This window comes from Rhincodon typus, chromosome 14, assembly GCF_021869965.1.
Source record: "Rhincodon typus isolate 14 chromosome 14, sRhiTyp1.1, whole genome shotgun sequence".
NCBI lineage: Eukaryota > Metazoa > Chordata > Chondrichthyes > Orectolobiformes > Rhincodontidae > Rhincodon > Rhincodon typus.
This window is the reverse complement of record NC_063345.1, coordinates 37,690,436-37,718,329: the sequence shown is the minus strand read 5'-3', so window position 1 is coordinate 37,718,329 and position 27,894 is coordinate 37,690,436. Positions and strand designations below refer to the sequence as shown.

Genomic DNA, 27,894 nt, shown 5'->3' with positions numbered 1-27,894 from the left:
GATGCTGCCAGACCTGCTGAGCTTTTCCAGCATCTTTGTTTTTGTTCCAGAGATATTTTAATTCTAGCTCAGTAGCTTTCTTGGCTTCATCTTTTAATTTTGTAATCCATACCAACTGCTTTGTGCAATTCCCACCTCTGCATGCTCACACAAAAATTGCAGGTTTAAGCACATGCCACAGTCAGGTTTGACTAGTTCAGCTAGTCAATTAAAATATCATCTCCTTTCTCAGCAGCCAGATCTACTCCAGGATCATATTGAAGAGTTAAGAGAATTCTAAAAGTTCTCTAGTCCTCCTCTGCTTGTCTGTTTCGACCCAAGTCTGGTCTCGGCTGGACTTATGATGTCTTCATTTCTGTGAGTGCAGATAGCTGTTCAGCGTCTGTGTTCTTCTGTGATCCACTTTTTAGAGATTGCAGTTTGCTGGCTCTACTCATACCTGTCCTAATGTAGCCAGAACACGGCCTGAAATTACCTCTCTCTCTGTCCTCTGTCATGGTTACTTCTGGCATGCTCTTTATTCCTTGCCGTCATGACACCCATCTGTAATTTTATACGTTATGGCTAATTTTATCTTTCATTTCTCAATTTTGACTTTGATATCCTTTGAATGCTTATCTGATATCAAGTGGTGGATAAGCAAGAACTTTGTTCCAGTTTAATGCTGGTAAAACTGAAGCCACTCTGTTCTTGATTGGAAGCTACATGGGGCTGCCTTCAATTCTAGATCAATCCTTAGCTTTTTATTCAAACTCATTCCAGTGATGGAGGAACATTGGTGTGTTGTTTGAAGTTTAACTGAACTAGAAATATGTATCCTATCTATATTCTACCATCACCGATCAATATTCTTACTTGAGTGCCTCTGCTCCTGAATTATTCATCTATACCTTTACTGCCTGAAAACTCGATCTCTCCAACCAAAATTTTGCAAAGATTGATCATACACAAATTTTAACATTAGCAAAACTCTGCCACTCGTGTCCTATCTTGTAGTATTGCTCATTTATTGATCTTGTTCCAGCCGACCACCCTTGGCTGTCTTTCAGTAGAATCGTGGGATGGTTACAGTGTAAAACAGGGCCATTTTGTTTCCAGTTGAGTCAGTGGATTTCTCTGCAGGAGCAATTCAGGTAGTCCCAAGCCCTCTCACTTTCACCAGCATGCTGCAGTTTATTTTTGTTTCAGTGAATTATCTAGTCTGTTTTGACAACTGAGATCCAATCTGCTGATACCACAATCTATGCGTTACAAAATCTAACCATTTGCAGCCTAAATTTTTTTTTTCCTCATTCCTTCTTTGGTATGTTTATCCTTCATTTTTTTTTGTTAATCCGGTTGTCAGTTATTCTGCCAATCAGAGGATTTTTTCTCTTTTTCTACAGTGTCCAGACGCCACCTCATTTGAATACCTATATAAAATCTCTTTTCGACTTTCTCTGAGGCATAAAAACTTAGCTTTTACAACCTATCCATGTAATCGAAGTCCCTCATCCCTCAGCCTTTTGTAAATCCTTTCTGAATCTTCATAAATTGTAGTGCTGAGAATTGTACAGGGGTGAAATTTGAGTTGATGAATGTAGTAAATTTCACAATTACGCCATGGAATGCTTCCTTAACCCACAAGATTTCTCATGTTTGGATGGATATTTATTGTTAGGTATGTTGAGGAATAAACACATACATCATGCCAACGATGCAATTAGTCTGACTTTTTGATGGAAGAGGTATCAGGAGCCAACAATAGCTGGTGAAAGGAGCTTGTAGTATTAATTCATTGGCAGAAATGTCTTCAGTTTTTTTTTAACATCCTACACAATACTGTGCTCTTGTATATTTTGGGTATTTGTACAGTACTATGCCTGTTGTATAGAGTCGATTAGGTGATGACATACATATATTTTAATTCTTAGATGCGTGAACAGGAACGTCAAGCTTCTGGTGGTGGAGAGATGTTCTTTATGCGAACTCCTCAGGATCTGACAGGTAAAGATGGTGACCTTATTCTCGCTGAGTACAGTGAAGAATATCCACCGCTTATGATGCAAGTTGGCATGGCAACCAAAATCAAAAACTACTACAAGAGGGTGAGTTAAACTTATTTTAAACAAATATTTTATAGTAAAGATTTTTAGGACTACAATTAAGTATTAAGCTGATCAATTGTACAATGGACAAATAACCTTGATACAAACCAGTGTATAGCAAGCTGATCCTTGATTAAATGTGACAGCTTATACTTCAATTCATGTTTAAATATTTGTGAGTTTGAAATCATGCGTCTAGGGGCAAGTGTCATTCATTTAGTCTTCAAATATTCTATTACAGAAACCAGGCAAGGATCCCGGCGCACCGGATTGTAAATATGGCGAGACTGTTTATTGCCACACATCTCCATTCCTTGGATCCTTGCATCCAGGACAGTTATTGCAGGTAGGACCCATGTTATGGAAGTAGGCAGGCACATAAAAGAAGACCTGACAATGTGGAAGCATACTGATAGTTTTTTAAAACTTTTTCTTTATCATCAGTTTTTAGCACATAGGTTTACCTCCAGTTATATAGACAGGTCAGTGCTGACAGTCTTTCCTATTAGTCTATTTTCATTGACAGGGTGTACATCTAAATTTGGAAGCCGCTTTTTAAGGAATTAAGTGGAGGATTTGGGAAAAACTGCCTGTGCTGCAGTTCTGTGTATTAGGAAGAAGTTAGTTAATTCCTTTTGGTTAATATATCTGTCCAAATTCAATGCAAATTGGTCAAATCAGCGGTTTTTCTATATTAAGTAAAAAAGGCTTTAGGAAAAAAATTTGAAAACTGGGAAGAGCAGTGAATAGATGAAACCTACATTAAAACAGAAAGGGTCAATGATCAGGAAGGCAGAATTGTTTTCAATGATGCAGTAAATGTTAATGTTTGAAATAAAATAATCACTCTGAAGGGACAAAAGATGCAGGCTTTAGTTTGTTGTTTCCTTTGCTTTTAATATCTATGTTTTTCTCATTTGTTCATCCTTTTATAAGATGAATATGATGTCACCAAAGTGAAGGAGTTGTGAGACACTGTCCCTCTAAACCTTGCTTTCTTTAATGTTGTGCATAACCAGGCTTTAGTTTTACATAAGTCCTAGTTCCGAATGACATGCCTGCACTTTAGAATAATTCTGTGAACTCTTTAACACTTGTTTCTTCCTCCATGGGATGTGGGTGTTATTGACTACCGTAGTTGCCATTGAGAAGATGATAATGAGTTGTTTCCTTGAACAGTTGCAATCCGTTGTTATTGCAAGTTTCCCTGCTGTAAAATGTTTTTAAAATCTTAAATCTGGTACCTTGACTACCTGACTTATCTCTGTCTGTTTTCTTCGTTTAACCTTGAAGACATCCTGTATTTTGATGCTTTTTATTTTGGCTTCAAATTAAACAAGTCTTAAGAAGAAAAGTCTCTGAAATCTAAATAGAAGAAAAAATTTGAGCTTTTGTTGAAGTGTTTCCTTTTTTAACAGGCATTTGAAAACAACCTCTTTCGCTGTCCAATATACCTCCATAAGATGCCAGAAACAGATTTTCTGATAATCCGAACTCGTCAAGCATACCATATCAGAGAATTGGTTGATATTTTTGTTGTAGGCCAGCAGTGTCCACTCTATGAAGTGCCTGGTCCAAACTCAAAGCGTGCTAACACACATGTACGAGACTTTCTTCAGGTATGTGTACTATTAATGGCTAGGTTAATTTTAAATTAACACGCTTTATTCAGTTTGATATCTATGTCCTTGTTAGAACTGTAGAAACAGGAGTAGTCTCTACCATTTAATTAAATCATGGCTGATTATCTACTTTAATGCCACTCTATTACACTATCTCCATATTCCTTGATGTTACATGTCTCCAGAAATCTATTGATTTCTGTCTTGAACCTGCTTAATTATCGAGCTTCCACATCTGTCTGGGATAGAACATTCCAAAGATTCACCACCCTCTTGAGTGAAAGAATTTCTCTTCATCTCGGCCTTAAATGACCTGTGCCTTACTCTGAGATGATATCCTGTGGTTCTTGACTCCCCAGCCAGGGGAATCATCCTATTCACATCTATCCTGTCATGCCCTGTGAAAATTTTGTAGGTTTCAATAACATTATCTCTCATTCTTCAGAATTCTGGACCATAAAGATCCAGTTTACTTACTCTTTATTCATGAAACAGTCCTGCTACCGCAGGGATTATTCTGGTGAACCTCTGTTGCACACCACCTATGGCAAGTATATCCTTCCGTAGATAAGGAACCCAAACTGTACACAGTACTCCAGGTGTGGTCTCATCAAGGCTCTATATAACTCTAACAAGGCATCTTTACTTCTATGCTGAAATCCCCTTGAAATGAAGGCCAATAACCATTTGCCTTCTTAATTGCTTGCTGCACCTACATACAAGCTTTTACTGCTCATGACCAAGTACCAGGTCTCTTTGGACCTTTTTAATAAATAATGTCTTTCAGTTTTTTTCTATCAAAGTATCAAAGTATTTTGAAAAGTGTTTAGAAAAGTCTGCAAGGTATTCCATTTGCATGTTCTTGTCCATTCACTTAGCCTATTAAAATCTGTTTGAAGCCTCCTTGCATCTTTCTCTCAGTTTGCAAACCCACTTAGTTTGGTGTCATCAACAAATTTCGAAATATCACAATTAGTCTCCACATCCAAATCATACATATGTATGCATTCTAAACAGCTGTGCCCTAGCATTGATCCTTGTGGTACCTCACAAGTAACAGCCTTCCATTCTAAGAATGAGTGGTTTATTCCTAATTTGCTTTCAGTTGTTAACCAATTCTCAAACCACAATAGTAGAGAACGACAAATCTTGTGTACTCTAATTTTTGTTTACTAACCTCCAGTGTGGAACCTTACCAAATACCTGCTGAAAATCCAGGAACACATCACCACAGAATTGTTACTGCATAGAACTAAAGAGTTCCACAGAAAAGTCATATATGTTTTCCTCACCATAGATGCTGCTAGACCCACTGAGTTCTCCAGTTTGCTTCTGTTTCAGATCTCCAACATCTGTGGTACTTTGTTTTTATATTGCTGAGAATCTGGAGTCAAATGTAGGCCTGCTTAAGTAGGGATGGTAGATTCTGTAAAGGGCATTAGTGAACCAGACCGGTTTTCAACAACCATCGAAGTGGTTATATGATTGCCATCAGGCTAACTTCTTATTGCAGATTTATGCTAAACTCACATTTCACCATTTCCCATGATGAGATTGAAGCAAAAACAGAAGTTGCTGGAAAAGCTCAGCAGGTCTGGCAGCATTTGTGAAGAAAAAGATCAGAGTTAATGTTTCGGGTCAGAACAATTCTGAGGAAGGGTCACCAGACCCGAAAACTTAACTCTGATCTTTTCTTTACAGATGCTGCCAGACCTGCTGAGCTTTTCCAGCAACTTCTGTTTTTGTTCCTGATGTACAGCATCCACAGTTCTTTTGGTTTTTATTGTGAGATTGAAGCTCATGTCTTCACAGTTTTAGCCTAGGGTTCTGTATTAGTAGGTATTACCACTATACCAACACCCTTTCTCACTGTGCTATTTTAGATTTTGTTTTAAATATATAATGTTTAGCTGGTTTTCAATGTAATGCTGCAGAAACTCATCTTGTAAACACATCATGAATTCATCTTTCATAGCATTACTACCGATTAGGTTTACCCAGTCTAAATGTAAATTGAAATCTATTATTGTTGTATGACACGTTCATCTTTAATTTCCAGATTTTACTGTACCCAAAATCACCACTAAAGTTTGGTGGCCTGTAAACATCTCCCACCAATGTTTTCTGCCCCTCGCTTCATAATTCTATTCAAACTACTTCTGTGTCTTTATCCTTCAATCTAAAGTCCTCGCTCATTAATGTATTGATCTGATCCCACATTAAGAACACTGTCCCACCTCTTTTTACTTTTTCAGCAATTTTTGCTTGAATATCCTTGAATATTCAGTTCTGAAGCTTGATAATGCTGTAGCCATGTTTCTGTAATGGCAGACATCCAGGTGCCTCAACTTGTGCCTTCAAATTATCAACCCTGTGCAAATGCTGCATGTATTCAGATGGAGTGCCTTTAATTCTGCCTTTTAAATATGACTCTGCATTCTTTTCCTATGTCTTGCTTGTCTTTGTTTCAATTGTCTTTTGATTTCAATTACCTTTTTTTATTTTCTATTACCAGTTTTTTCTCTCTGAGATTTCTGTCAGTCCCCCATCCCCAATCCAATCTAGTTTAGACCTTAGCTAGAGGAAATAGCAAATCTTTCCGAGGGGACGTTAGTTCCTGTGCTTTTAAGATGCAGTATGTTCGTCTTGTAGGTCCCATCTACTCCAACAATGCTTTCAATGCCTCAGAAATCTGCTGCCTTCCATCCTACCTCAGTTCTGTCACCATATGTTCAATCGTTCAGTTCCCCTTGCTAACCAACTCGTGTTGCTGCACCAAAGGAAGAACCAAATACTGGAGGTTGAAAAAGAAAATCTTTCTTTTCTCCATCTCATGAAACTTCCCACTCACCAACTCATATTTTTTCACCTTGCTTATAATCAGACTTCCAAATGCTAGCTGCAGCTAGTCTCTTTGAAGTCAAAGCTGCAGAAGCTAAATTGAATTGGTCAGCTGATGAATTTATCAGCTGTTTCACCAATAGAGTTTGTTTATTCCTGTTTAATCGTGGAAGAAATTTATTAACTTTATTTTATTTAATTAATTTTATTAACAGTACTTCATTTCCACAGTAAATTCCAGTTAAATATGGACTGCAGACCACAATTTTAGAAAGATATTGACAGTTAAAAATCTTCACACATACTCAACTCATATTTGCTCATTCTGTGTACAATATGCACTACACTTTATTTTTCTGAAGGTATTTATTTACCGCCTTTTCTGGAAAAGTAAGGATCGTCCACGCAGAATTCGTATGGAGGACATAAAGAAGGCATTTCCTTCCCACTCTGAGAGCAGCATTAGAAAACGATTGAAACTGTGTGCAGATTTCAAGCGAACAGGTACAAGCTTTAATATGCACATACTTACAGGACAGTGATGAGCACTGCACTTGTACGACTTCAGTGTTGTATTATTGCAGTAAAACAATGCAAATTTGTCATATTTTTCAGAAATGTGAATCTTGCTGTCATATTACTGCAGTGTCCTGTAACTTCATATAAGATGTATAAGGCTTTGTTATATCAACACAGAAACATACAACATCCACCTTTGCTTGTGCGTGCTAATTATGTCTGTTTAACCTGCCTCTAAAGGAATGGACTCAAACTGGTGGGTGCTTAAACCAGACTTCAGATTGCCCACAGAGGAAGAGATTCGAGCCATGGTCTCTCCAGAGCAGTGCTGTGCATATTATAGTATGTTAGCGGCAGAGCAGCGTTTAAAGGTAAATATTATATTCTTAATAAAGTCCAGGTGTGGGTGCCTTTAAAAGTTAAGCATTGCCAGATTATAGTGCAACTTTAATAGTGTTCGCAAGGTTTTGTGCACTGTTTGTTGAATAAAATTCAAAAATATCTTAATGCAGATTAAATGATACCTTTTACACTACTTGCGTTAACTTGTATTAAGATTCCATTTGTGCAGTGATGAAAGTTTGCACCGGCTTAGTTCATTTAACATTACACCTAAATGAATATAAGGAAAATTTTGAGTCATGCTGTTGTACGTTTAAGTTTATTAAGTTCCTGCTTTTTGTGTACTTCCAGTTGCTGTGTTGAATCAGGACATAGAACATTACAGCGCAGTACAGGCCCTTCGGCCCTCGATGTTGTGCCGCCTTGTGAAACCAATCTGAAGCCCATCTAACCTAAACTATTCCATTATCATCCATATGTTTATCCAATGACCATTTAAATGCCCTTAAAGTTGGCGAGTCTACTACTTTTGCAGGCAGGGCATTCCACGCCCTTACTACTCTGAGTAAAGAACCTACCTCTGACATCTGTCCTATATCTATCACCCCTCAATTTAAAGTTATGTCCCCTCGTGCTAGCCATCACCATCCGAGGAAAAAGGCTCCCACTGTCCACCCTATCTAATCCTCTAATCATCTTGTATGTCTCTATTAAGTCACCTCTTAACCTTCTTCTCTCTAACGAAAACAGCCTCAAGTCCCTCAACCTTTCCTCATAAGACCTTCCCTCCATACCAGGCAACATCCTGGTAAATCTCCTCTGCACCCTTTCCAATGCTTCCACATCCTTCCTATAATGCGGTGACCAGAACTGTACGCAATACTCCAAGTGCGGCCGCACCAGAGTTTTGTACAGCTGCAACATGACCTCATGGCTCCGAAACTCAATCCCTCTACCAATAAAACCTAACGCACCGTATGCCTTCTTAACAATGCTATCAACCTGGGTGGCAACTTTCAGTGATCTGTGCACATGGACACCAAGATCTCTCTGCTCATCCACACTACCAAGAATCTTACCATTAGCCCAGTACTCTGTATTCCTGTTACTCCTTCCAAAGTGAATCACCTCACACTTTTCCACATTAAACTCCATTTGTCACCTCTCAGCCCAGCTCTGCAGCTTATCTATGTCCCTCTGTAACCTGCAACATCCTTCCGCACTATCCACAACTCTACCGACTTTGGTGTCATCGGCAAATTTACTAACCCATCCTTCTACGCCCTCATCCAGGTCATTTATAAAAATGACAAACAGCAGTGGCCCCAAAACAGATCCTTGAGGTACACCACTAGTAACTGAACTCCAGGATGAACATTTCCCATCAACCACCACCCTCTGTCTTCTGTCAAACAAACTCTGTCTCTAATACTTCAAAAAACATTCATTCTATTTGGAGGACCAACTGCTATGAGGGCTGCATTTTGAGCAAATTCTGATTTTTGGAATTGAGATTGGATATATGCGTTGGGTTTCTGGATTTATTGAAAACTGGTCCTTCTGTTTGATGTCTGGGTTGGTGTCCAAATCACCATTTTAATTGAACAATGCTGAAAGCTGTGTGTGTTAAGGTGATGTGTTGAGGATTTGTGCCAAGCTGAATATTCCAGTCCTGGTTTGTGCTCAAGCTTAATGAGTGTTTGACGTTGCAACAGCACAGAAATCTATGATTCAGCTGTGGATTTGTCATTGCAAAATTTAACGTTACTGAAGTAGTTTGATTCATTTGGCTGGAATCTAGTCTTTGTTATTTCATTTTCTGGCCTTAGACCCAGCTTTTGTATCAGTTCATCTTGAAAGGCAGTTTAACAGGAAAGTTTTTTTTTTCTTCTTTCATGGGATGTGAGCATTGCTAGCAAGGTCAGCATTTTTCATCTGTCCCTAAATGCCCTTGAGAAGGTGGTGGTAAGCCAACTTCTTGAACCTTTGTGGTCCGTGATGTGTAGCCATACTTAGAGTGGTGTTAGAAAGGAATTTGAATGGCGCTGTTGGCACTACAATATAGTTCCAAGTAAGGATGATGCTTGGATTGAAAGGGAGTTTGCTGATAATGGTGTTCCCATGCGTTTGCTGGCCTTGTCCTTCTAAATGGTATGGGTTGGGATTTGGAAGGCGCCTTCAAAGACGCCTTAGTGATTTGCAGCAGTGCATCTTGCAATGTCAGTGGTGGAGGGAGTGAACATTTTTAGGGTTTTGGATGGTGTATGGCAATCGAATGGTGGCTTTCGATGGTATTAAGCTTCTTGATTTTCATTAGAGCTGTACTCACCCAGCAAATGGCAAATACTCCATCACCCTCCTGACTTGTGCCTTTTACGTGGTGGACATGTTTTAGGGAATCGGGAAGTGTGTAACTCACCTAAATTTTCACCTTCTAGCTTGTTCTTGCAGCCATGGTATCCATATAGCCAGCTCATTTCTGTTTCTGGTAAGCACCAGGATGTTGATTGTGTGATTCAGTTCAGCGATAATAATGTCATTAATTGTCAAAGATGGATGGATGGTCTTATTGGAGATGTTTATTGCATGATATAAGTTAGATACTAAAAAGACTTGCAACTGGTTGAAGTCAGCATTTTTGAGACTAATTTATTCTACAAACACATATTCAGGTTGTTTGCAATTTGTTTACATTAAGAAAATTTTAAATCTGGTACAATTATATTTTACTTTCCACCTACTAGACACAGTGATGGATCTGCACAATTTGCTGTGATTCAAATGGACTGAAGATCTTTGCTACTTACACACACTGCTTCTAGTCATGTTGGTACAGCTAAATGGGATGTACGCTGATTTGAGTGAGATGGGTTTTATTTTTTTAGGAATGCTTACATTTCCTTCATAACTGAATTTCAGTTAGCTGTAACATAAGTTTTGACATGTATAGGCCAGGTCACCCAGACACAGCACTTTACTTCAATGAAAGGGTTCTTGATGTTAGTTTTAACACAGATTTCTGTTTGGAAGTAGCCATTAGATTGTACCTATGAAGATAGTTGTCATTAGGATTTGATGTTTCAGCAGTGCAAAATGACTTATTTTCACTACTTGCAGGATGCTGGGTATGGTGAAAAATCATTCTTTGCACCAGAGGAGGAGAATGAAGAAGAATTTCAGATGAAGATCGATGATGAGGTGATAAGATGGAAATTTTCTCTTTTATCCTAAGTGAAAACTTATTATTCTTCTCATGTCAGTGTGTACAAGAGCAAAAGAGATAGGAGCATGAATTGTGCAGTGACAAAGGCTGGAGGAGTGCACTGAACAAAAAAAAACAAAAATTCTGTGGATTCTGGAGATCAGAAACACAAAATGGAAATTGCTGGAAAAACTCAGCAGGTCTGGCAGTGTCTCTGGTGAGAAAGCAGAGTTAATGTTTCAGGTCCAATGACTCTTCTTCAGAAGGGAGTGTACTGTTAGTGGTCTCACTACTCCACAGGTCACATCATAAAATATTTTCCCCTGTTTCTGAGATGATCAATGAAATACCTTGCCTGTAGCAGGTTTGAAGTGAAAGGATCTGGCAGTCATGTTTCTTTATGAGCACAAAATTCATGTTTTATTATCAAAACAGAACTTACTAATTCTTGCATCTTCATTGGGTAAGCATACACTGTTAGTCCTATCGCAATATAAATGTTTTTCCTCTAAATATTGCATAATGAAAAAAACAACGTGCAAACACACTTGAGGAAAAGAAAATTAAAATGGATTTTTCTCTTCAATAAATCCCCTTTATAAACAAAACAAGAAAAGGTTTTGTGGCATTTAGAGTTTGCTTCAAGGTGTAAAGGATAACAAGTACAGTTTTTCAAAGTGTAGTGCTGTGATGGTCTGGTCTGAGAGGTGAAATCTCTGCATTTGTGGTTTGTCTCAGGAGTCTTGAAAGCCACAGCTTGCTAAGGAAATACGATGTTGAGAAGTTGTTTCAGTCATACTTTCAGAAGAAGAAATATGCCTCACACTGAACTGAACAAAAGGGTTTTGCAGAAAAGGAGATATCAGCTGGGCATCCATTCCTTATAGGCATCTTGTCGCTCAACTGATTCAGATATCAAAGTACTGTCTATCCAGTTACTGTCCAAACAGCCCAACAGGGGACTACAATAGGATAGTTGTCACCAGGCATGTGAATTCTAGAAACCCTTGTTAAAAATCACCAATATCAATTTTACCTTTCATGAACTTTTCAATTACCTAAAAAGCCACACCTGGTATTTCTACAAAACTTGGGGGAAAATTACTTTTTTTCGCAATCCTTTAAAACCTATGTCCTCAAATAAAATATCACAAATGAAGGATCTTCAAAACAATAGGCCAAATTGTGCCTTGACCTTGATTTGCCATTCAATAGTGTCTTGGTTGACCTACTATAATCTTTCGCTCACCTAAAGTTTAAGTATCTGTTTCCCTCAGCCTTGAATGTATTTGACTCAGTTTCCACAACTCACTGTGGTAAAGAATCCCAAACATTCGCAGCTCTGAGAGACAAAATTCTCCTCATCTCCATCTAAATGGGCAACCTCCTATTCTGAAGTAACAAGGTGTAGAGCTGGATGAACACAGGCCAAGCAGCATCAGAGGAGCAGGAAAGCTGACGTTTTGGGTCTGGACCCTTCTTCAGAAATGGGGGAGGGAAAGGCGATTCTGAAATAAATAAGGAGAGGGGGGAGGCAGATGGAAGGTGGATAAAGGAGTAGATAGGTGGAGAGGAGACGGATAGTCCAGGAGGCGGGGATGGGGCCAGTAAAGGTGAGTATAGGTGGGGAGGTTAGGATGGGGGTTGGTCAGTCAAGGGAAGACAGACAGGTCAAGGAGGCGGGGACAAGCTGGGGTGGTTTTGGGATGAGGTAGGGGGTGGGGAGATTTTAAAGCTTGTGAAGTCCACATTGATACCATTGGGCTGCAGGGTTCCCAAGCGAAATGTCGTCCAAGGAGTGGGAGGGGGAGTTGAAGTGGTTCGCGACTGGGAGGTGCAGTCGTTTGTAGCGAACTGAGCATAGATGCTCCACAAAGCCTCCGCTTGGTTTCCCCGATACAGAGGAGGCCACATCGGGAACAGCGGGTACGGTATACCACATTAGCAGATGTGCAGGTGAACATCTGTTTAATGTGGAAGGTTTACTTGGGGCCTGGGATGGGGGTGAGGGGGGAGGTGTAGGGGCAGGTGTAGCACTTCCTGCGGTTGCAGGGAAAAGTGCTGGGGGTGGTGGGGCTGGCGGGGAGTGTGGAGCAGACAAGGGAGTCACGGAGAGAGCGGTCCCTCCGGAAGGCAGATAAGAGTGGGGAGGGAAAAATGTCTTTGGTAGTGGGGTCAGATTGCAGTGTCGGAGGATGATGCATTGAATCCGGAGGTTGGTGGGGTGGTACGTGAGGACGAGGGGGATTCTGTTTTTGTAGTTATTGCGGGGAGGGGGTGTGAGGGATGAGTTGCGGGAAACGCGAGAGAGAATGCTAACTTGAAGAAGTTACCCTCCTCCCTCCAGAAAGACCTCAGTGGATGTCTCTCCCATTGCAACCCTCTGGTAATCTCTTCGGTCCTGAAACTGCTCGACCACGTCCTGAAGCCGTCTCCTCTCCATCTATCTGCTCCGTTATCCACCTTCCATCCACCTTCCCCTCGCTCTCTCTGTATTTATTTCAGAATCCCCTTCCCCGCCCCCATTTCTGAAGAAGGGTCCAGACCCAAATGTCAGGTTTCCTGCTCCTCTGATGCTGCTTGGCCTGCTGTGTTCATCCAGCTCTACCAGATTCTCCAGCATCAGCAGTTCCTCCTACCTCTTATTCTGAAGTGATGTTTTTGAAACAGTTTAATTTCACTTGACCCTCAAGTATTGTTTTCCATTATTAAACATTTGAATTTGAAAGCTTTAAAGCCACTGTTAGATTTAATCTGGTTATCAATGGATTCTTGGTCAAACTAGAATTTTCATTGGTGGTTGCTCATGTTGGAAGAGTTTATGACTATTAGCTCTGGAATTGTTATCAGTCCTCGCACATGACCAAGTTCATGCTTCATTAATTTTTCTTAATCTCTTTTTTTATAGGTCAGAACAGCACCCTGGAATACCACACGAGCATTCATTGCCGCAATGAAAGGCAAATGTCTACTAGAGGTTACTGGGGTTGCTGATCCTACTGGCTGTGGTGAAGGGTTTTCCTACGTCAAGGTTCCCAACAAACCACAGCAGCAAAAGGTACCCTGTAAGAATTTGAATGATTACCTCGTACTTTTGATATCTTACTATAACACCGGAAACTATATCGACTGTTACCTATTTAATTCAAATCTTCAAGCTGGCAGCCAGCATAAATCAATTTACCTTATAAATTTAATGCTTGTCTTCTTACTTTCAAACTTTACTCACTAAAATATAAACCCCATAGTGAATGTGCGCTAAAGACACAGAACCTTTGGGCTAGAAAGAAAATGGAAAGTTCTGTTGGTCCACAGTTTGGAGGTCAACTATTAATAGTTGCAAAACACGTGTGATTAGTAGCTTACTACTCCTGGAACCGTTGCAACAACAAAGACAAATAGTCCCCCATTTTACGCCAGTTCACCCAAATTGCAGTTAAGTGACGCCAAAGAAGTCATCTTGATAATGAGATTGTGCGGAACACCTTCTGTATTTTGACAGAAGACAGTTTGACTACTTGGAAAATGAGATGTTTCTTCAGCTAGCATCTGCTTGGCATTAAGGCAGTCTTAGATGCTGGGCATCAGTAAAGATTTCGAAGCACAACATCTCTATGGTTTAGTACATGCATGAACAAACAAGCAAAAGGAATGCCAAGTTAAATGTTGATGTTAGAATCTCTGTGCAGTTTATCACTGGACACAAGAGTAGCGATAAAGTTGAATGATTGATCCGACAAAAAGGGTTAATTTTGCTAAAGATTTTAAATGCTGAAGGGCTCAGTGGTAGTTTTCTAGGATTCAAGAACTCTGTTTTTATATTTGAAACTGTAAACAGCAAAAATGTGTTGCAAGTTTCAAAAAATTTCCCTTGGAATTTTATAAGCTTCCTGTGGAAACTAAATGGTGACCTTACACATGTCTCTGCCCTTGTAAGTTGAAGTAAGTTGTCTCTTTAAATAAAAAAAAATCTAGCGAACCAAGTTTCGACTCAAATTTTCAGGATGACAACCAACCCCAACCTGTGAAGAAGACCGTGACAGGAACAGATGCTGATCTGCGGCGCCTATCTCTGAAAAATGCCAAACAGCTCCTTCGCAAGTTTGGAGTGCCAGAAGAAGAGGTAAGTTATTCAGTTTCCCAATTTTGCCAGCAATAAATCCTTTTACTTATCTATTCTGGAGCAGAAAGTAGGCTTGACTTTGATCTTTAATATAAACAAATCATTAAGATTTATTTGTTAATTTCTATTTGTTTCATTTAAGTTCTTGCAGTATTGTAAAATTCTGATAGATTTAGGTATTAAAGTTGGCGTATTCTGTTTGATTTTTTAAATTCTATTTATAACAGATTAAAAAGCTGTCTCGATGGGAAGTTATTGATGTGGTACGTACGATGTCAACAGAACAGGCCCGGTCTGGAGATACTCCCATGAGTAAATTTGCTCGTGGTTCCCGTTTTTCAGTTGCTGAACATCAGGAAAGGTACAAAGAAGAGTGTCAGCGAATCTTTGATCTTCAGAACAAGTAAGATTTTGCAATGATTATAACTTCACTATGAATTTGCATCAAACACGGGGTCACTGGTATCGCTGTCTACCAGAATAAAAGCAAAGTGTTACGGATGCTCAAAGAACAGAAAGCGCTGAAAAATCTCAGCTCGTCTAGCAACACCTCTGGGGAGAGAAACAAAGTAGACAGTCCCAAGTCCAATATGACTTTTCAAAATGAAAACATCTTTGGACTCTTCCGAAGAGTCAAATCGGACTTGAAATGTTCCTTTAGCAGCATCTGTGGAGAGAACCAAAGTTAACATTTTGCTATGGTCCTTCTTTAATTGAGTCCAAAGAGATTCTTTGTTCCAAAAATTGAATCACATTGGACTAGAAGCATTAACTGTGTTTCTGTTTGTTCAGATGCTGCCAGACCTGCTGAGTTTCTCAAACACATTGTTTTATTTCATAGTCAACCAAAGTCACTCTTTTGAAATGGCATAGTGTAAAGACTGAACCTTTTTATTTTTCTTTTTTTGATTGTGGACTAAATTTGGAAAAAAACTTTTAAAACCAACGGCTGTGGAAGGAATTGCTACACTTGTAAAAGCAAGTTACTGGAGCTCATTGTGAGTCAGGTTTACATTGGTGCTTTGCCAGAGGAGGGGAAGAGAGATAAGATACCATGGTACTGGGGTGTGCACAGAGTGAGATTTGTCCGGCAACAGATTGTTGATTATGCAGTTGTGTCCAGTTATCAATGTCAGAGGCCATCAGCTTGATAACAATCGAATCATTGTTTCCTGGGTGGGTGAACAGCTTGGATGTTTATGATAGAGGGAATGGTACCTCCAGATTGATGAAGGAACAGATTTTGTGTCTCTGTCTCTCAGCAATAAAAGTAACTGAAGCTTGAAGAAAGCCAGCTGTTTTCTATTACCAGTTGCTGTAAGCTGTTGCCTTAAACATTAACGAAGAAACTTCATAATTAGTGTTCAAATTGTCCTGTGTCTCCTGTGAAAAAGTGAAAGACATCAGAGAATAAAAGGTATTGGGAAGCAAAAGGACTATCTTATCAGTCCTGAGAACTGGTGCTTTTAAACAATGTTTCCCAGTGATTTTATTTCCTTCCATCCATAACTCCAGTGTAATTTTGTTTATCTGTGTTTGCATGCAGGGTTTTGAAAGGGGATGAGAGTTCGTTTAGGAGAGCTATATGTTAGTTCAGTATTTTGTTTACCTGTGATGTGGAGGTGCTGGTGTTGGACTGGGGTGGACAAAGTCAGAAGTCACACGACACCAGGTTAAAGCACATCAGGTTCATTTGAAATCACAAGCTTTTGGAGTGCTGCTCCCTTGTCAGGTGAAGTCAGGCTCCAAAAGCTTGTAATTCCTAATGAACCTATTGGACTATAACCTGGTTTTGTGTGACTTCTGACTTGGATTTCTTTGTTTGTAATAACCAGTAGTTCTTGTTAAGTACAGGAGCCTGGACAGCGTATTTTGTTATTCTGATTCTATCAGGCATGTAAATTAGGCATTTTGTGAACTTTGGTTAAATTATCAACTTCTGTAGAGTAGAGGGTTCGAGAACAGGGCATTTTTCCAAGTGAGTTGTAACAGTACTTGTAGAAATTTACATCCCTTAGAAAGCTGCACTAGTGGAACTCTCCCAAACTAACACACTGGTCATAGTAATGTAATTGAATTAAAACTAATATAATAAAATATATTTTAACAACATTATTCATTCAGTCAACTCAGTATCTATCTATGTTAGTGTGAAGTGCTGACCAATTATAATTGTTCTGACTGTGTCTGACTCTCTTGACATTTCAATATTGACCATTGATGAGTCAAAGGCCTGGCCTGATGTTGAGGAAGCCCTCTATCTTAAAATTGGGCGTCCATGAGGTGTTGTGGGCTATCAGCAGTATTCCATCAATCTGTCACTTCATCGTCTGACATATTCTCCAAATTTACCATGACTATAAAGTCAGGAGATTAACCCTGGTTAAATGAAAAGTGCAACACTGCAACTCCAGCTGTTCCTAAAATTTGAGGTGTCAGTATGGTGAAGCTCTGATGCAGAAGTTCTAAAATGTAGAATTGGCATGCTGTAAGCTGCACGATGTGATCCCAGAATCAGTGAGTTGGATCAAAGCTTTGTATTGGTGGCACATGCAGTGTTAAACCGTGGGGAACAACTAAACAAGAAGGTGCTATGAATATCCTAATTTTCATTGATAGCAGGGCCCAGCAGCTAACTGCAAAATAAAAGGCTAAAGCATTTGTACACAGAAGCAGGAGTAATTCATTCAGGAAAGGCAATGGTGTAGTGATATTATCACTAGACTATTAATCCAGAAACTCGGCAAATGTTTTGGGGACTCTGGTTCGAATCCTGACACAGCAGGTATTTCGATCAAAACGATATCTGGGGATGACCATGAAACCATTGTCGGAAAAGCCCATCTGAAATCTCTCATGTTTACCTGATTTGATCTGCATTTGACTGCAGACCAACAGCATTGTGGTTAACTCTCAGCTGCTCTCTGAAATGGCTTAGCACACCATTTAGTTGTATCCATCACTATGAAGTCTCAACAAAGAAATGAAGCCAGATAGATCAGCTGGCATTGGCCTAGGCACCAAATGACAACCGCAGAAACAGCCCTGTCGACCCTGCAAAATCCTCCTTACTAACATCTGGGGGCTAGTACCAAAATTGGGAGAATTGTCTTGGTAGTCAGACAACAGCCTGACATAGTCATACCCACAGAATCATACCTAACAATATCCCAGACACCACCATTGCCATCCATGCATATGCCCTGTCCCACCAGCAGGATTGACCCAGAAAAGGTGGCAGCACCATGGTATATATTTGGGAGGGAGTGGCTCTGGGAGTACTCAGTATTGACTGCAGACTCCGTGAAGTCTCATGGTTTCAGGTTAAACATGGGCAAGGAAACTTCCTGCTGATTACCTCGTACGGCCCTCCCTTGGCTGCTGAATCAGTTCTCCATGATGTTGATCAACACTTAGAAGGAGCACTGAGGGTGGCATGGGTGCAAAATATACTCTGGGAGGGGGATTTCAATGTCCACTACCAAGAGTGGCTTGGCAGCAGCACTACTGATCAAGCTGGTCGGGTTCGAAAGGACATAACTGCTACATTGGGTCTGTAGCAGGTGGCGAGGGAACCAACACGAGGGAAAAGTATAGTTGACTTCATCTTTATCCCTTTGCCAGCTACAGAAACATCATGTCCATAGAAATATTGGGAAGAGTGACAACCGTACAATCCTTTTGGGGACGAAGTCCTGTCTTCACATTGAGAATACCCTCCATTGTGTTGTGTAGCATTATCACTATGGTAAATGGGACAGAGTTCCAATGATCTAGCAACTATCAAGACTGGGCATCCATGAGGTGCTGTGAGCCTTAAACAGCAGCAGAATACTTCAGCACAATCTGCGACCTCATAGCCCAGCATATCCTCCACTCAACCATTAACGCAAAGCCAGGGGATCAACTATGGTTCAATTGAAAATACAGGAGAGCATGCCAGGAACAGCACCAGGCATATCTAAAAATGAGGTCTTAACGTGTTGAAGCTACCAAACCGGATTACTTGCATGCCTAACAGCATAGCAACAAGTGATAGATAGAGCTGTATGACCCCACAATCAACAGATTGGATCTAAGCTCTGCAGTCCTACTGCATCCAGTAATGGATGTGGACATTATCACTGGAGGAGGCTGCACAAATATCTTCAATGATGGAAGAGCCCAACACATCAGTGCAGAAGATAAGGTCGAAGCATTCACAGCAATCTTCAGCCAGAAGTGCTGAGTGGATGATCAATCTCACTCCCCTCCAGTGGTCCCCAGCAGTATAGACACCAGTCTTCCGCCAATTCGATTCAATCCACATGATATCAAGAATGGTTGGAGATGCTGGATAATGCAAAGGTTATGGTCCCTGACAACATTCTGGCAATAGGACTGAAGACTTTTGCTCCAGAACTTGCCACACTCCTAGCCAAACCACTCCCTGAACAGTAGCAATGTGGAAAATTGCCCATGTAGGTCTTGCATACAAAAAAAAGGACAAATGCAACCCAGCCAATTACTACCTCCCCCCCTTCCCCCCTCAGCCCCCGCCCCATCAGTCTACTCTTGATCACCAGTAAAGTGATGGAAAGTGTCATCAACACTGCTATAAAGCAGCACTTGCTCAGCAATAACCCACTCAGTGAGGCCCAGTTTGGGTTCTGCCAGAGCCACTCAGCTCTTGACTTCTTACAGTCTTGGTTCAAACATGGACAAAAGAGCTGAATTCCAGAGGTGAGGTGAGAATAATAGCCCTCGACATCAAGGTCGCATTTGACTGAGTGTGGCATGAAGGAACCCTGGCAAAACTGTAATCAGTGGGTATCAGGGCAAGCTCTTCACTGGTTGGAGTCATACCTGGCAGGTTAGAAGATTGTTGTGGTTGTTGGAAATCAGTCATCTCAATTCCAGGACAACTCTGCAGGATTTCCTCAGATCTATGCCTAACCATTTTCAGCTGCTTCATTATTCTCCTTCCCTCCATCATAAGATCAGCAGTTGGGATGTATACTGAGAATTGTATGTTATTCAGTCATTCGTGTCTCCTCAGATATTGAAGGAGACCATGTTGATTTGCAACAAGATCTGGAAAATATCCAGGCTTGGGCTGTCAAGTGGCAAGTAACATTTGTGCCACACAAATGCCAGGCAATGACCATCTGCAGTCAGAGACCATCAAAACTCTGCCCCTTGATGTTCAATGGTGTTACCGTCACTGAATCCCCCACTAGCAACATCCTTGGGTTTACCATTGATTGGAAACTCAGCTGGACTCGCCGCATAAACACAATGGTAAAAAGAGCAGATCAGAGGCTAGGATTACTGTGGTAAGTATCTCACCTCCTAACTCCCCAGAGCCTATCCATTTTCAATAAGGCATAAGTCAGGAGTGTGATGGAATGCTGTCCCCCTTGACTGAATAGGTGCAGCTCCGACAACACTCAAGAAGCTTGGACAAAGCAACCTGCTTGAATGGTTCCATATCTACAATCATTCGCTTCTTCCACCACCAATGCTTAGTGCAGCAGTGTGCACTATCGACAAGATGCAGTGCAGAAATTCACCAAAGCGCCTTTCTAACCCTCGACCATTTTCATTTAGAAGGACAAGAGCAGCAGATACATGGGAACACCACACCTACAAATTCCTCTCCAAGCCACTCACCGTCCTGACTTGGAAATATATTTCAGATCCTCACTGTCGCTGGGTCAGAATCCTGGAATTCCCTCCCTAATAGCATCGTGGGTCAATCCACAGCACATGGACTGCAGAGTTTCAAGAAGGCAGCTCCCCACCACCTTCTCAAGGGCAACTAGGGACAGGCTTTAAATTCTGGCCAGCCATATCACATGAATGAGTGAAAAAGAAAAAGACCCTCAAACTTGCTCTACTATTCTAGATTATGGTTGATTATCTACTCAATGCCATATTCCCGCATTATTCTCATCCCTTGGTATCCATAGTAACTGGAAATCAATGAATCTCTACATGGATCTTTCTTAATGACTAAGTTTCCACAAATCCTCAGGTTAGAGAATTCCAAAGATTCACTATCCCGTAAGTGAAGGGGTTCCTCTTCATCTTAGTCCTAAATAGCTTGCCTTTTAATAATCAGAATTGCCAAGTGTATGATCCGTCCTGGAGGCCTCCTAAGATGCCAATCATAGAAGCTTATCTCCAGCTCATTCAATTAATTACTCTGCCTTTTTATCAAGAAACAGCTAAGAGCAGTGAATACAGCAAAGGCTATGAATGCTAACAACATCTTCGCAGTAGTGCTGGAGATTTTTGCTCCACAATTTCCTGTGCCTTTAGATCAACCTATAACACTGTGTAATGGAGTGGAACATTGTGTGTCCACATGAAAGCAGGTCACATCCAAATGGCCTATTAGCTTCCCGTCAGTCGACTTTTATTTAATAATTAAGAGCAATAGAATGTATCCTTCACAGTACGATCAAGCAACTGTTAGTTATCAATAATTTGCTCACCATTGCTCAGTTTGAGTTCTGCCAAGGCTATTCACAACTTAATTGCAACCCTACTTCAAGCACACACAAAAAGTAGCTGCATTGCATTTGTGAGGTGAGTGTCACTGCCAGTGACATCAATTTTAGCATTGGATTGATTGGCATCAAAGGAGCTCAAATAAAACTGCTGTTCAGAAAATGGGTTTCAGAGATAGTAGGAACTGCAGATGCTGGAGAATCTGAGATAACAAGGTGTAGAGCTGGATGAACACAGCAGGAAGGCTGACGTTTCGGGCCTAGACCCTTCTTTAGAAAGGAGAAGGTTCTGAAGAAGGGGCTAGGCCTGAAACGTCAGCCTTCCTGCTCCTCTGATGCTGCTTGGCCTGCTGTGTTCATCCTGCTCTACACCTTGTTAGTTCAGAGAATGGGGTTCTTGGCAGCATACAGCTAGACCTGGACAACTTTCAAGCTTGGGCCACTAAGTGGTAAGTAACAAATATACCACACAAGTGTCAGGCGATAGCCATCTGCAATGAGAGAGAATCAGATCAACACCTCTTTATATTCAATGTCATTGCAATTATCAAATCCCCCACAAACAACATTCGGAGAGTCATTGCAGCAGCCACGTAAGTGCTGTTTCAATGAGAACAAATCTATGTTGAATTTCCTTTGTTGAGTGAGTCAGTCACCTAACTTTCAAGATTCTTTCCCACACCTATAAGCTGCAATTCAAGACATCACCCAGGACAGACTAGTCTGTTTTGTCGACAGCTCCTCCACCATTTTAGACATTACCTCTCTTCCCCACCAGCACACTGTGGCACCAGTGTGTCCCATATATAAGATGCACTGTGGGAGTTCAGCAAGCCTCTTCAGACAACACTATCACCTAGAAGGATGAGGGCAGCTGGGGCATGGGAGCATCACTGCTGCAAGTTTGCCTCCATGTCACACCCTATCCTGGCTACATTGCCGATCTCTCATTGCCACTGGTCTGTTATCCTGTAACTTGGTCCCAGTTACTGTGGGACTACAGTTACAAACGTGGATTGCAGTGGTTCAAGAAGACAGCTTACCACTTGTCTCAAGAGCAATTGGCCTAGAAGTTGAGCTAGAACTTTCCTTCCACTTTATGAATGCAAATATAGCTTTGTGTTTTAGTTTTAAGAACATGCTACATTGCTTTGTCAGTAACCTGAGCTATTTATTATGTAGAGTAACAAAGTTTAAATATATCTTGTTTCCAAACAGAGATTAGGAGACTTTACTGTGTGTGAATTCATTCTATCTTTTTGCATGGTCCCTCAGACACAATGATGTGATAGATGTTTATCAACTTGCATTGAAAGAAACATTGACAGTAAAATGCATGCTTCTATCAGATGCTACTGCGTGCATTTTTGATCTGAGTTAATGTGAATTTTCTTCATTGGCTACTAAGTTTACTAAACTCCAGGTGTGAAGAATTCTGAATGAAGAATTATGTTGTTTGTCCATTTTATGAACTGCTGCTCCATTGCATGTCTGAATATTTAATGTAAAATGGAAGTAGACTTCTGCCCTGTAGGATGGTGCAGTTCGACATCAGCATATACCTCTTAAAAATCTCACCAACAGTTTTTTTTAAACTGGAAGAACTGATTAGTCAGTTCATTATCTGAAATATGTTACGATGTACATTCTTCCTGAAGCCAAAGGAGGAATGTGGGCTGAACTTCCACGTCGGTATCATCACTGAGCTGAATTTCAAGGTAGTTGATGAAAGCATTATCTAATATTTCATTTGCAGCTGACAAGTTTATTTTTCAAAAAAATGATAATTGTAATTACAGAAAGTACCAAATTCCTTTGTTCACTTTCAGGGTCCTGTCTTCAACAGAGGTTCTTTCTACAGACACAGACAGCAGTTCAGCAGAAGACAGTGATTTTGAAGAAATGGGAAAAAATATTGAAAACATGTTACAGAATAAGAAAACAAGCTCGCAACTTTCACGTGAGCGTGAGGAGCAGGAGCGTAAGGAACTGCAGAGGATGTTGATGGGAGAGGAAATTGGGAATGATAAGGACCGTGACAAAAAGGAGAAGAAAGACAGGAAAGGTTCATGTGAGTGACACTGGCTCAATATTGCTGCAGGAGAGGCATCATTTTAGTGGCTGTTAAGTAAGATTTAGCTGCAGCTTTATGTGGGCAGGTGCTCCAGGAAGAGCATCTGAAACTCTGTGCTGCAGGAAATAGGGATGAAGGTGGTTGTTACAGGATGTCAGTTGTAGCTTAAGCGATTAAACTGAGAATGGCAAATTAACATTCAAGGGCGTCAAATTATAAATATTGATTTGAGTCTGGGTAGTTTGAGATAGGTTTCCTGACTGCAAACATACAATAATGTCTAACTGTGATAATCAGAATGATTACCTGATATGCACTGAATTTGTTAAACATTAGACACAGTTGAACAGAACTGAGAACCAATTGTGAAGTTACTACAACTAAGATTTAATTTGCTGTAGAATACAAATTTTAAAATTGCTCAATTTTGTTTTAACCATTTACTGCAGTAAAGTTTGGTGTAATAAAAGTGCTTGCTGTTGGGCAAAATGCTATGTATTGTACTTTGGAATTGGTTAAACTGTAAATGACTATATTGTTGACTGTAATGAGGTTGAAGGTGCATCATAGAAATAGAAAAGACAGCAGATAATGAAGCTTCTTTTGAAGTTTTAATCAATGATGTTCTGTTGGTTCACCCATCAGCTTTCTCTCTTGTACAGATGCAATTTCATGGGTCTCAATGTACCTATGATTCTTGTTATCTTCATGTCTTGGCATGGACGTTGAGTATTGGAATGCATCAAAGCCAGGATCACACTTACCTGTACCTGGCATCCATATGGCTGAGGTCATAAGATTGTGATCAGGATCGGGAGTCTCTACTATCATAGAGACAAAACAAGATCTGACCTCAAGCATAACATCAAAATTTTGTTTCCGTTCTGATTGAATTCATCTAATTCAGTAGAAATTTTGATCACGTTTGAGACATTCTTATCTGTGTTACACAGCTATTCCCTGTCTTTACAAACTATAGTAATTGGGGAGCTTCATTTCAAAGCAGTTTGTGTTTGATTTTATTTTACTTTCATTGGAAATGAATATATTAAATGATTGGCTACTACAAGCAAAATTGTGCAATTTCGAGAGTACTTCTCCAGTTAAAAATACTTTGAAATTAAATGTGTTCAAACCTTGAATTGCTTGGTCAAGGTAGATTGCATTATAACATTATTTATTCGTCGGTATAATCGCAGAAATCTAGATGAGTGACTTCTGCTGGAGCTATGTCCATGAAGTTGAGATGAGGACAAGATTGGGCTTAACAGCAATAAAATAGTTAAGTAGCTGACATGTTATGCCTAATTTTAGATTTAAAAATTGGGAACAAGGCCAGCCAGTAGCATGGAATTGTACCCCTATCTTCTGCAGCACAGATGAGAGTGAACAGCAGCTGGATTCTCCAAACTACATCAGATTCTAAACCACCACTATACCTTACTTGTGCTGCTTCTCACTCCCAAAATAGTTATTTCAAAGGAGGTTTTTTTTTTAAACTCTTGTGTCCATGAGAGCCAAAGAATGAATCTTTCCTATTTCAGGCCCACAATGTTGACATAAAGTTTCCAGACACTCGTAATATTGACAGTTACACAATAAGACGGCCTCAACATTTTTCTAACATTGTACTTCTTGAATACTTTCACCAGCCATCTATCGGCCTTCTTTAATGAGACATGGTCTACAATTAAAGTAGGTACAATTTTAGTGCTGTGCCCATATTTACGTAGGACCCTGACAGCCAGAGGAAGAATAGACTTTTATCATATTAGTCTGAGCTGGATTGGCACTCAGATCTCATTTGAAACAAAATGTCTAGGCTGCTTGTGCACTTTGATCTGTTTCCTCCATATTTACATTAAACACTATATGGCTGTAAGATTTGAGATTAAACAATCTGACATTTAAAAAAAAAAAATCTTCCAGCTTGCAGCACTCCTACTCCTGGAGTGTTTCACAAAGATGATGACACTGCCTCCGTTACCAGTCTTAACTCCTCAGCAACAGGACGACGCCTTAAGATTTATCGTACGTTCCGAGATGAAGATGGAAAGGAGTATGTAAGATGTGAAACTGTCAGGAAGGCTGCTGTTATTGATGCATATGTTAGAATACGGACAACAAAAGATGAAGATTTCATGTGAGTGGAAGGTTTGCTGTCTTTTAGTTGCACTGCAAACTTATTTTTATTTTTACTAAAATGCTAGAATTTACATTGAAATGTGAATTATACCTGGCTTGCAATATGTTGGTTTTGTAAAAATACTTAATTTGTTGGATGTGTTTGTAGTAAGCAGCACATCACAGACAAAGGAGTCCTTTGCAATGAAATGATCCCTCAACCATCGGCCAGGACTCAGCATAGCGCTGTCATTTTTGGGACGAAAGCTTTTGAAGACATTGCAAGTTTTTAAGCACGTAATTCAGTCTGATACCCAAGTATAGTATTAAGTGAACACTCCAAGGTTGAAGGTATTATTTGAGTGAAATGTTTGAGCTGATAAACCAAAGGTCTAGCTGCTTCCTTTGGTGGAAGCAATAGATAAAATATCACTGTTCCCAAAAAATGAAGCTTGCAATGAGTGCGTAAAGGGGTTTGTGAATAAGGGAATGTATCTTGAGCGTTAATCTCTTTTTGTCCAAAAAAATCTAGTTTTGTTTGCAGTTAGCATTTAACTGAAACATACTATTTAAGGATAACATGAGGATAGGCTGAAAAAGTTAAAACTGTTCTCCTTGGAGAGAAGAAGCCTGAGGAGAGTTTTGATAGAAATTTTCAAAAGCCAGAGTAGATAGGGAAAAGTTATTCCTCTTTGTTAAAGAAAACAGAATGAGAGGGTGAGTGTTTAAACTGATGTGCGAATAAAGCAAGGGTAATGTGAGGGAAAAGCTTTTGCACACAGTGAGTAGTTAGGGCATGGCAGGCGTGGCCTTGAAAAGTGGTGAAAGCAGGTTAAATTTAAGCATTCAGGAGGACATTGGATGATTATTTGGATAGAAATGGTGTGCAGGGATATGGGGAGGAGGCAGGAGATTAGTATTAGATAACAAAACTGTTGCAAGCATGATGAGCCGAATGGCATCTTTCTCTACCGTAACAGTCCTGTGAAGTCACTTCAGATTTGTGTAGGGATAAGCATGTTCTCAGCTAGAGAGCAGGTAAAATTAGTTAATTATGTAACTGGTCTAATCTGGTTTCTGTAACACTGTCATCTCTGTGACACCTCCATTCAGCGAAAAATAAGAAGTGATATCACAGGAAAATTGGTAGGTGATTGGTGAGTACTTTGTTCTCTCATGCCTTTTCAAGTTGAGGAAGTTTATTATAAATTACAAAGTTTAATTGCCATTAGTAAAGTCTAACGGTTGTAACAAAGCTTTTTAGGAGTAATAGGGCTTTATTAATGAAAAATTAATAAAATAAATTAATTAAGACACAATAAAATTGACAGGCAAGTGATATTTTGAGACGGTATGATGTGGCTAATCCAGGGTAAACACATCTTTTGTGCCTGAAGCTCAAGGAGTTTTGGCTTAGAGTTTGAGCTGGAGGTTGAACTGCAGAAACTATGGTGCATCAGGGTGGGGGAAAATTATTTGGACAATTAACTCCAAAAGGTAGTCCCAGCCTGTAGGAATAGTTCTCCTGGTTTAGTCAGTAGTCACGGACAGGAAGATGTGACTCTGATTGAGGTAGCTTTGAGAGCACAAGCACACAGAAACATTGAGCCTGCTCCCCCATTCGCTCTGGTCATGACCGATCTTCTGTCTCATTATCATGCTTATGCTGATACCCCTTAGATTTCTAAACAATAAAGATACCATGTACTTCTTTCTTAAATGTATTCAGTGATTTGGCCTCAACAGCCAGTTGTGGAGAATTCTGAAGATTTATCACTCTCTAATAAAGAAATCTCTTCTAATCTCAGTTCTAAATGGCTTACTTCATATCCTGAGACAGAGAGTCATGATTCAAAGACGGGAATATCGTTGCTGCATCCAGTCCTGTCAAGGGTTGTCTGGTCCACACAGGAAACTGGAGCTGAGACCACAACCAAACAGTCATAATCGTATTGAATGTTGGAGCAAGCTTGTCGGGTCAAATGGCCTACTCCTGCTAAGTCCTATCATCCTGTGCACTGTGTCTTGGCCAGTAGCTATCTTCCAAAACAAGGTAGATGGATTCTTACTAACAAGGGGATCAAATGTTATTTGGAGTAGGCAGAAATGTGTTGAGGCAACAATCAGATCAACTATGATTTATTGAGTGACAGCGTATGTGACAGCCAAATGGTATACTTGTGCTCGTAATTCATTTGTTTGTATGTTTGTCATCTTCAGCCAACATAATTTAAGCAGGTTATTAGGTCATTAACACAAGCTGTTTATGAAGTCTTTGTGTCTTGACTTGGCTTCTGTATTTCCTAATACTGTTATATTTCCTACACCTCAAAAGAAGTTCATTGCTACCAATGCTTCAGGTCATATCCAAACCATAAATGTAAGGTAACAAGGTGTAGAGCTGGATGAACACAGCAGGCCAAGCAGCATCAGAGGAGTAGGAAGGCTGACGTTTCGGGCTTAGAC

At 40.1% G+C, this 27,894-nt stretch overlaps 1 protein-coding gene across 11 annotated transcripts in view; it reads left to right on the top strand.

Annotated features, from left to right (window-relative positions):
- taf1 (TAF1 RNA polymerase II, TATA box binding protein (TBP)-associated factor) overlaps positions 1-27,894 on the top strand; it is a 137,444-nt gene that overhangs the window by 57,941 nt on the left and 51,609 nt on the right. For all 11 annotated transcript variants that reach the window (XR_007263628.1, XM_048605021.1, XM_048605016.1 and 8 more), the window contains 11 exons: positions 1,914-2,087; positions 2,329-2,433; positions 3,506-3,706; positions 6,913-7,054; positions 7,310-7,440; positions 10,529-10,609; positions 13,522-13,671; positions 14,617-14,736; positions 14,964-15,139; positions 23,060-23,301; positions 25,234-25,447. Coding sequence is in view for 10 of the 11 variants with exons in the window: in XM_048605021.1 (XP_048460978.1) it covers positions 1,914-2,087; positions 2,329-2,433; positions 3,506-3,706; positions 6,913-7,054; positions 7,310-7,440; positions 10,529-10,609; positions 13,522-13,671; positions 14,617-14,736; positions 14,964-15,139; positions 23,060-23,301; positions 25,234-25,447 (1,736 nt within the window). In the remaining variant the exon portion in view is untranslated. The remainder of the gene's footprint in view (positions 1-1,913; positions 2,088-2,328; positions 2,434-3,505; positions 3,707-6,912; positions 7,055-7,309; positions 7,441-10,528; positions 10,610-13,521; positions 13,672-14,616; positions 14,737-14,963; positions 15,140-23,059; positions 23,302-25,233; positions 25,448-27,894) is intronic.